This window comes from Fonticula alba (genome assembly GCF_000388065.1).
Source record: "Fonticula alba strain ATCC 38817 unplaced genomic scaffold supercont2.1, whole genome shotgun sequence".
NCBI classification, from domain to species: Eukaryota; order Rotosphaerida; family Fonticulaceae; genus Fonticula; species Fonticula alba.
The window spans coordinates 1,168,252-1,177,673 of NW_009242971.1; the positions used below are offsets into that span (position 1 = coordinate 1,168,252).

The 9,422-nt window shown below is 66.0% G+C and overlaps 2 protein-coding genes across 2 annotated transcripts; both read right to left on the bottom strand.

Annotated features, from left to right (window-relative positions):
- Positions 1-765: 765 nt before the first annotated feature.
- Positions 766-4,909, bottom strand: H696_00257 (hypothetical protein). Its single transcript, XM_009494103.1, has 4 exons — positions 4,872-4,909; positions 4,675-4,702; positions 2,107-4,557; positions 766-1,900 (listed from the first exon to the last, which is right to left on the bottom strand). Exons 3-4 carry the CDS (start codon positions 4,547-4,549, stop codon positions 981-983), a joined length of 3,363 nt encoding a protein of 1,120 aa, XP_009492378.1. The 5' UTR covers positions 4,550-4,557; positions 4,675-4,702; positions 4,872-4,909; the 3' UTR covers positions 766-980.
- A 2,271-nt stretch (positions 4,910-7,180) lies between these two features.
- Positions 7,181-9,299, bottom strand: H696_00258 (hypothetical protein). Its single transcript, XM_009494104.1, has 7 exons — positions 9,174-9,299; positions 8,863-9,069; positions 8,714-8,765; positions 8,431-8,521; positions 8,083-8,329; positions 7,814-7,952; positions 7,181-7,718 (listed from the first exon to the last, which is right to left on the bottom strand). Exons 1-7 carry the CDS (start codon positions 9,219-9,221, stop codon positions 7,477-7,479), a joined length of 1,026 nt encoding a protein of 341 aa, XP_009492379.1. The 5' UTR covers positions 9,222-9,299; the 3' UTR covers positions 7,181-7,476.
- Between the last annotated feature and the right edge of the window lie 123 nt (positions 9,300-9,422).

The window sequence follows — 9,422 nt, forward strand, 5'->3', positions numbered from 1 at the left end:
CCGAGATCGCATCATGCCCCCGGGTCTTTGCCAGACGGAGTCCCTTGCCGGCGCCAGATCGTGACGGGCGAGGGGGGGGGGAGCTGGGAGGGAATTCAAAATCGAACGGTCTTGCGGTCTCGTGATGCGAGGTCTCGGTAGCTAATCCGATCGCGTCGGTGCTGTTGGATGGCCATTGTGATGGACTTGCGATAGAATGGCCACCGGGGCGGGTGTCATTGCGCTCTTCTGCGCCCCGGGCGGGCGGGGGGAGGACGCCGGGGCAAAAGTGCGAACAAGCAAAGAAGGAGGCACGGCGGCAGACGAAGGGAGGACCGGGGGGACAAAAGAGGGACCAACCTCTGGGTCGCCTCACAACACCTCCCCCGGGAGTCCCTGGCACAAGAGAGTGAGAGAAAGAGAGAGAGAGAAACGATGTCGGTGTAGATTGGCAGGAGCGCGTGTGCATGTGTATTGACTTTCCTTCGCGCGGACAGATGCGCGTGCTCGCACGATTCTCCTCTCCAACTCACCGGCTCTGCGCGCCGCCAGCCTTTTCTCTTTCGGGATGGGGCGGGGGAGAGACAAGGGGTGCGGCCACAAAGAAGGACACAGGTGGCCCTCCTCGTTGCGCGGGCGAGACTACAGAGGGCAAAAGGGCGAGCCAGCTCAGTGAGTACACATGCGAAGGCACAGGGGGAAGGAGGGAGGGGAAGTAATGCAGGAGCGGGAGAATCATCACGACCTCCCTCCCCTCCCCCCCAGAGGAACAGCAGGGAGAGAGAGAGAGAGAGAGAGAGAGAGAGGACGAGGCGTGCAACCTGCGCAGTCGCGAAGAAGCCGCAGCACATGGGGGACACGCGCATGCACAGACGCGCCATCGCGCGGGTTTGCCTCGCCTCGCTCCTCCTCCTCCTTCGCCGTCACTACTGTCCCCGCTCGCGCCCCTCGCTCCCCTCACGCCTCGCGTCTGGACCAGCGGCGGCCTGGGCTCCTGCTGCTTAGAGGGTGTACAGGCGATGGTCGACGACGGCCGGCATGGGCTCCAGGGTGGTGGACAGCTCCTCCTGGATCTTCATGAGATTCGGCATGTCATGCGGGGTGACCAGGTTGACGGCAAGGCCCAGATGGCCGAAGCGACCAGACCGGCCAATCCGATGGAGGTAGGTCTCGGCGGTGGACGGGAAGTCGTAGTTGATGACAACATTGACCGACTGGACATCAACACCACGGGTGAGCAGGTCGGAGCACACCAAGTTTCGGAACTTGTTCTCGCGGAAGTCGTTGAAGATGCGGTTCCGATCCTCCTGGAGCATCTTCGAATGGATGAAGTAGCAAGACAGGCCGAGCTGGGTGATCTGCTGGGCCAGATTCTCCACGCGGGTGTGGCTCCGGCAGAAGATAATCGACTGGTTGATGCGAAGCTTGGTGAAGAGGCTGTACAGGCACTGGAGCTTGTCGCGCTCCTGCATGTAGGCATAGTACTGGGTCACACCGCGCAGGGTCAGATCATCCATGAGGTTGATCATGCTGGGCTTGTGCATGGCCGCCGTGACGAAGTCCTGCACCGACACCGGGTAGGTGGCCGAGTAGAGCAGGAGCTGCGGCTTCTCCGGGAAGAGAGTCAGCAGCTGCTGGATGGCCGGCAGGAAGTCCTGGGAAAGGAGCTTGTCGGCCTCATCGAGGACAAACATGCGGCAGGCATTGAGCGACACCCGCTGGCGGTTGAAGAGGTCCAGCATGCGGCCGGGGGTGGAGACAATGATGTGCACCGGGCGCTTGAGGCGGATCAGATCGTCACGATAGTCGCTGCCACCGAAGGAGGTCATCAGCTCGACGGCCGGCTTGAAGTGGCGCGAGAGCTCCTTGCAAACGTTGCCAGTCTGCAGGGCCAGCTCGCGGGTCGGGACAAGGATGATGGCTGGGTGGGGTGGGGTGAGGTGGGGGGGGGTGAGGGGGGGGGGGAGGGAGGGGGGATGGTGGCGATCATGGAAGGACTGTAAGCGGGCAAGGAAGGGAAATGCATGGGCCGGCCCCGGTCCCCTGCTCAGGGGCGAGGGGTTGTTCCCGAAGCAAGGGCAAGGGAGCAGCAAAGGAAAGCCCCCTCCCCGGCCAATGTGTGCGCACCCTGGAGGTGGTTCGACCGGGTGTCCAGACGCTCGAGCACCGGAATCAGATAGGCACAGGTCTTGCCGGTTCCGTTCTTGGCACGAGCAATGATATCCTTGCCGGCGATGGCAATCTGGATGGACTCCTCCTGAATGGGAGAGGGCTTCTCAAAGCCCATGGTGTGCAGGCCGAGCAGGAGCTCCTTCTTCAGGTCGAAGTCCGAGAAGTCCAGGCACCGGGTCCGGGTGACGTCCTCGGTCTTAAGGCGCGTGTCGACCGGGGGCCGGGGGATGTTGGAGAAGTCGTCCGGGATGTTGGGGCCGCTGAGGTCCAGCTTCTTGAGCGAGTCGGCAACGTGAGCGGTGCTGGGGGTCTGGCGCGCCGCCGGCCGGCCGCCGGCCGACGACGACGACGAAGAGGGAGCCACCGTCACAACAGTAGAGGTGACAGTGGCCGTGCCACCGGAGGGCGGCTGCCCGGCCTTGCTGGCAGCCACCGCGGCGAAGGACATGACGGCGGGCTTAGCCGGAGGGGCGGCGACGGTGGCGGGCGCGACAGTCGGGCTGGAGGTGGCGGCCGCGGTCTTCTTGTGGGACTCGGTGGACTTGCCATGGGCGGCAGCCGGCGAGGGAGCAGGAGTAGGAGCAGGAGCGGCGGCCTTGACCGTCGGAGCGGCAGCGGCGGCGGCGGCGGTCGGAGCAACGGCGGTGGCCGAAGCAGCAGCAGCAGCAGCGCCACCCGCCGGAAGGGGCTTCCGGCGGCCGGCAGCAATGTCGGCCAGGGTCGGCGGGGCAGCCGCCCGAGCAGCGGCAGCGGCGGCCTCCTTGGCAGCGGCGGCCTCCTTGGCGGCCTTGGCAGCAGCGGCCTCCTTGGCGGCCTTGGCAGCGGCGGCCTCCTCGGCAGCCTTAGCGGCCTTGGCGGCTTCGGCAGCCTTGGCGGCCTTGGCGGTGTTCTGCTTGGCAGCGGGCTCGGCCTCCTTAACAGTGACCGCAGAGGCGGCGGTCGGGGTGGCGACCGGACGAGCACGAGTGCCGGCAACGGCGGCCGGCTGCGAAATGACGGTGGGCGCGGCGGCAACCGGGACGGTGCCAGCCGGAGCCGGGCGAGCAAGCATCGGGCGGACACCCGGCCGAACGGAAGGCATGTGCATCTGGCTGGGGCCGGAGCCGGCAAAGGAGGGGTCCGAGTAGGAAACCGGCATGGCGCCGGGCATGCCGGTGCCCTGGAAGGCAGCCGGACGCGGGCGAATGGCCGCGCCGCTGGCAGGCTGTGCCGCCGGAATCGGCCGCTGCTGGGGCGACTGCTTGACATGGCCGGTGGCAGTGGTGGCGGTGGTGGTCGGGGTGGCGGCCGGGGCGGCGGTCTGGGAGGCGATCGGGGCAGTGGTGGCGGCGGTGGCCGGGGTGGCGGCCGGGGTGGCGGTGGCGGTGGTGGTGGTGGTGGTGCCGGAGGCGGCAGACTTCGAGTTGGTGCTGGGGGCAGCAGCCGAGCGGGAGGAGGAGGCAGTGGCAGTGTTGCTGGAGGTGGGGGTGGCGGCATCGGAGGCGCCGCGAGACGAGGAGCTGGAGGCGGCCCCGGACTCGGCCGGGGAGGAGACGCCCGAGGGGGCCGGACCGGCCGCGGCGACGGACGCCGCGTGCGAAGCATTGCCAGCACTGCCCTGCGCCCGGGAGGAGTAGTTGTTCTTGGAGGAGGAAGAGGAGGAGGTGGTGGAGTGGCCGTCAGCGGCGGCGGCGGCGGCGGCGGCGGCGGCGGCGGCGGCGCGCTGCTGCTGCTTGCTGCCGGCAGCGGCCGGCGAGGGGGCATTCTGCGGTGGGCCGGCGGGGAAGGACTGCTGCTGGTGCTGGGGCGCTTGGGTGGGGTGCTGCTGCTGCTGCTGCTGCTGCTGCTGCGGGTGCATGGGAAGCCCGGTGGTCGGGTCGATGGCGCCCGGGTGCATGCCCATCATCATGGAGTAGTTGTAATACATGTCCGGCATGGGATAGTGCGGCATGCTTGGGTGGTGCATGCCCGGGTGGTAGTGGCTACCCGTGTGCGGCATGGTGCCCTGGCCGGTGCTCTGGCTGGTGCCAGCCGGGCCCATCATCGAATAGACCCCCTGGTGGCCGTAGGGCGACATGGAGGGGACCATCATGGCGGCGTTGGGGTAGGAGAGGTTGTACATGCCGGCCGAAGGGGGGGCCTGGTTGTACCAGTAGGGGACGTTGTGCCCGGCGCCGGACTGTGCGCCTATCGCGCCATAGCCGGCCGGATAGCCGGACATGTAGGGATTGGGATGGTACATGTGTGGCATGTGCTGCATCGAGGAGTGGGGGCCGCCCTGGGGGGTGTTGTTGGCACCGGTGTTACCAGTGCCGGGGGGATTACTGGCACCGGGGGCGCTGCCGGCGCCAGGGGCGCCGGGCATGGCCTCCTGGCCGCGACCTTGGTGGAAGTAACCAGCGGAAGAGCCAGCTGACATGACTTAAACTGATGGGAACACCAGCCGACGAGGGGGAATGGGTGTGAGGGGGCGGCGCATGGAGGGGAAAGCAAGAAAGCAAGGGGAGGAGGGGGGGGGGGAGCGGAGAGCCGGGGGCAACGAACAGTAGTAAGCCGTGAGTGGCGAGCCCAACTGCGGCGAAGGGGGAGAAGGGGAAGGGGCAAATGAATGGCCCAAGGGGGGTGAGCGGCGTGTCAGGGGGAGGTCAGGACGCGGGCGGCGGGCAGGGGGAGGGACGGGTGGGGGGCGCCAATGCTCGGTGGAGGCGACAATGACAGAGGCGACAACATGGGTCACGAACATGTGGGACGAGGGGGGGGGGAGGACGGGAGAGGAGGGGGGGGGACTGCTAGAGAGGAGGGAGGGGGGGGGGAAGGGAGAGAGGGGGCGGACAAGGCCAAACCTCAGATAGGCATCGGGTGCTGTGCGTCTGGCGAGAGGCAGAGCGCCTGGGCCGGGGTCTGAAAATGTGGGACTCCTCGGCCCGAGGAAAAGGCGAGAGCGTGTCCACACACTCCCCTTCGTGTTTCCTGTTTTGGAGGGCCCCCGCCGACCTCCTGTTGCGCGATACACCCGCAGGCGCACCGTGCACACATACGCTTGTCTATGTGCACGCACGCACACACGCACGCACACACGCACGCACACACGCACACACGCACACACGCACACATACACCTCTGTACAGGGCCGCGGGTGATAGCCCCGGGACTCAGGGCCTGGCGGCCTCCGGGTGTCCAACAAGGGTGGACGTCTCCGTGGGGGGGGGGGGGGCCGAGGCGCAAGTGCGCGCCCTGGTGGGAGGGAAACCGTTTCTGCGCGCGCGCGCGCGCGCACGCCTGCACAAGCACGAGCGATGGCACCTTTCTGCGCACATGCATGAGCGTGAGCGAATGCGGCGGTATTGCGCCGGCGGCTATGTTCTCGAGTAGTCCCGGGGGAACTAGGAACACCGGGCGTGCAGCCGGGAGGAATGAATATGACTGGGAATATATTGGGTCCCCAAAGCGCAATATGTTGCCTCCTTCTCGCCGAGAACTGCCCGCCGGGGGGGGAGGGGGGGGGGGCGGGGGATGCTCCTGACCTCGCCCCTGAATTTATTTCTGCACCGACCGGCTCCAGGGGCGGAGGCATATTTCTTGTCACGATCGGGCCGGCTCTCCCCGCGCCTCCTCCCCACCCCGTTGAAGGGGTGTCCTGCCAGGGAGCCAGGAAGGCGGCTGGCCGGCGAAAGTGCCCGCGCAGTCGGGGCCGAACCTTCGCCAGTTTGGGGCCGCCTCGGTGCCCGCGCACCGGGCGGGGATAGGCTCTAACGTCCCCCCCCCCTCGCCCCAGTGCTGCTCTCGGGGGCCTCCCCTCTCGGAGCCGGAGGGGAAAAAATATACGTTGACCCTGCGCGCCCGCCCGATAGAGGCGGCGAAGGGTGTCAGGCCCCGGTGTCAAGGCACCACGTTCCCCGCACAGCGGCCTGGCCCTCGCCGGCCGAGCGGTGCTGGGTAAGCAGGCCGACGTTTCTCCCAGGCCGCGCGCCAACTTTCGGGATGGCCCTTTCGTTCTGGGCGCGCTTGTCCCCCGAGTGCGCAGGGAGCCTGCGGGGAAAATGACTGCCGCGTTTTCCCGGTCGTGGGGGTCCAGCCGGCGAGAGGAGGGCGTGTCTCTTGTGGGGATCCCCCGCCCTCTCCCCTCACCACCACACCACACCACATCACCCGGGGGGAAGTTCGCTCGGGCAACGGCCCCGAACCGTTTCTCAATGGGCCCCCTCCGGCGGCGTCCCGGCACACTTCCGCGTCTAGGTGCTGGGTGCCGCCTCTCGAGCGGGGGGGGGGGCGGGCCTGTCTTCCGTCCAGCCTGTTTGAGGGGCGCTCTTGGCATGCAGACATGTTGAACTCCTCCTCGCTCATGCTCAGGCCCGGCGGCCCGAGCACGATGCTTCATCTCGGCTCCACCCTGGGCGGGGGGGGGGGGCGTTTATTTTCTGGTGCCTGGCCGAGCGCACCTGGCCGTTTGCGCCCGCGCCCGCGCCCGCGTCCCCGCTCGGAACAGCTCGCCCTCCCGCCCAAACCAGTATACACTGGCCCCAGGGTCACTCTGTCCCTGGCGTCCTTCCAGTCCATTAATTCAGCACACCAGCCCCGTATGCCCTTCCCGGCTGGGCTCGCAGAACCCCACACCTGGGTCTCGCCCGGTCCGGAGCCACCCCCCACAAAGACCCCTGATCCCATGCGGATGCTGCTGATGGTTCTACACACTCCAGCATGCTGCACATCCATATCCCCCAGCTGTCAATGGAGACTCGGTTCTCATTTTCGTTGTACCCGGTCGACGGTGATTGGCCGGGCCCGAGAAATCTGACCTCCCCGCAGCCCATTTTTCAGGGCGCCGTGGAGAGGAGAGGAAAGCCGAGTGTGCAACACACGGCGGCATTTGATCTCCGCCCCCCTCCCCCTCCCCCAGGCGAGCCCGATCGCCTGTCTCGGGTCTGGGCTTCGCGTCATCATTCGATCGCCCCCCCTCGCCTTCGCCCTCGCCCTCTCTCATCTCTCTCTCTCTCTCTCTCTCTCTCTCTCTCTCGAAGCCCGCGACCTGGTGCGGGAAATCGTGCTGCCATTTTCCATTTTAGAGTGTGTATTTCGCGTGCACGCACAACAGCACGGGCGCGGACAGTCGACACTGCCATCCCCTCCGCTGGTGACCCGCCTTTCCCACCAACAGGGCGGAGGAGCCCCCAGCCTGGAGCACCCTCACACGCAAATGCATAGACACATGGTCATGCACGGAGACGTGCCTTGTACTTGTGGGCCCGTTCGCGCGCCCACACGCGGGGGGAAAATGGGGGCGATAATATCGGCAGGATCCGGGTGAGGGGAATGGGGACAATCTTTGGCCCGTTGCCACCGTCCTGTTTAATCCTCAATGACGTCGTCCGACTCGCCGGGGATGACAACGCGGGCGGCGATCTCGCCGTTGACCGGGCCGGCCATCAGGGCATTGCCAAAGGCGTTGAGGGAGTCGGCACCGCGAATCTCACGCACCCGGGCGGCGATCGGCACGATGTGGAAGTCGTCATCACCATAGAGCTCGGTAATCTGGGACATGTACTTCTGCTGGGACTTGTGGCGGTTGATGCAGTACTTGCAGCTGGAGGCTGTGCATATGACACCGGGGTGGCGGGGATTTCCCAGACGGTCGTGTGAGTATCCAGCAGGAGGGGCAAGAGGGGCGCGGGAGCCGAATACGCACCCTGCTCCGGGACGAGAAGCTGGTTGACGACGATGTTGTGCACGTCGATGTTGTACTTGGCCAGCTCCTGAATCAGGCGCTCGGTCTCGTAGAGAGACAGGAACTCGCTGATGCAGACGCAAATGAAGGTGGTACGCTCCTGCGCGTGGGGGTGCGGGGGGGGGGACGCGACGGTGATGGTGGTGATGTGTGAGAAGCCAGACGCCCAATTCGGGGAGAGGGCGAAGCATGGGGAAAGACCGGATGATATCGGGCACATGGTGACGCACGGGGTTGGAGAACTGCTCGCGGATGTTCTCCATGACGACCTTGATCTTGTCAAAGCGGTCGAAGGCCGAGGAGTCCATGCCGAACATGGAGGACATCTGAGTGATGAGCGGGCCGATCGGGCTGTCGGAGCCGAACAGCTGGGGGATGGAGTTCTCGAAGACGAAGGGCATCGAGATGAAGCGGAGCATGTGGCCAGTGGGGGGGGTGTCGAAGACGACCACCGAGTACTTGTCCTCCTGGGCGAGGCTGTGCAGCATTAGGGGGAGGGCGAAGTGTTGTTGTCAGTGGGAGGGCGTGCCAGGGAAAAAAAAAGAGGGCAGGAGGGTCGGCGGAAAAGGGCAACGCACGTCATGACCTCCATCATGCCGGAAACCTCATCCATACCGGGCAGGTTGGAGGCAACGTCGCGCAGGAGAGTGCTGATGCTGTTCTCCTCCTCTGCAAGCACGAGGGGGAGACGGGGGGGGGAAGGTCGGAAGATCGATCCCAAAGAGAGGGCCGGACACGAGCCACCCAGCGAGGAGAGGTCAGAAATAGACATAAGGGGAGAGAGGGAGAGAGCACACAAGTGATGGGAGCCGACTGGCAACTCCGTGGCAAGACAGCGAGGCAACAGGGTGGTGGGCGTACCCTCCTCGCCAGGCATGTTACCGCCGGGCACGTCGACGGACGACTCGATCTCCTGGAGGCCGGCAGGGGCAGCGCCGCAGCAGCATGGGGAAGTTAGATCACGCAAGTGGGAAGCAGCCTGGCCGGATGCCCTGCATCAAAGAACGGACCATGACAAAGAGGTTGGAGAAGCCGTCGGCCAGAGTGGGGGTGGAGCTGAACTTCTGACCGAAGGCATCGCTCAGGTTGTGAGCGGGGTCGGTGGAAATCAGGAGGACCGACTCGCGGACCTTGGCCAGCTGGATGGCCAGCGAGCAACTGGTGGTGGTCTTACCGACACCACCCTTGCCACCGACGAAGATCCAGCGGAGCGAGGTCTGGGCGCGGGCAAAGGCGAACCGGCGGATGGCGCCAGCAGGGTGATGCGGGGCATTAGCACGAGCAGGAGAGAGGCGAGGCAAATGCGCGGCCGAGACCGTACCTGGTCCAGGATGTTCTGGAGGTTGCTAGCAGGGGCCGACATGGTCATGGAGGGAAAGAGAAAAGGGCAGGGAGAGTGCTTGGGCAGGGAGAAAGGGAGGATGCCACTGGTGAAAACAGCTGAAGTCTGCGAAGGGCAGCAGGGGGGCGGGGGGCGGGGGGGGGGAGAGTCAACCAAGGGGTCGGCGTCAAGGCAAATCTTGGGAGCAGGGGGGCAATCGGCCTATACGAGCGGGAAGGAGGAGGGGGG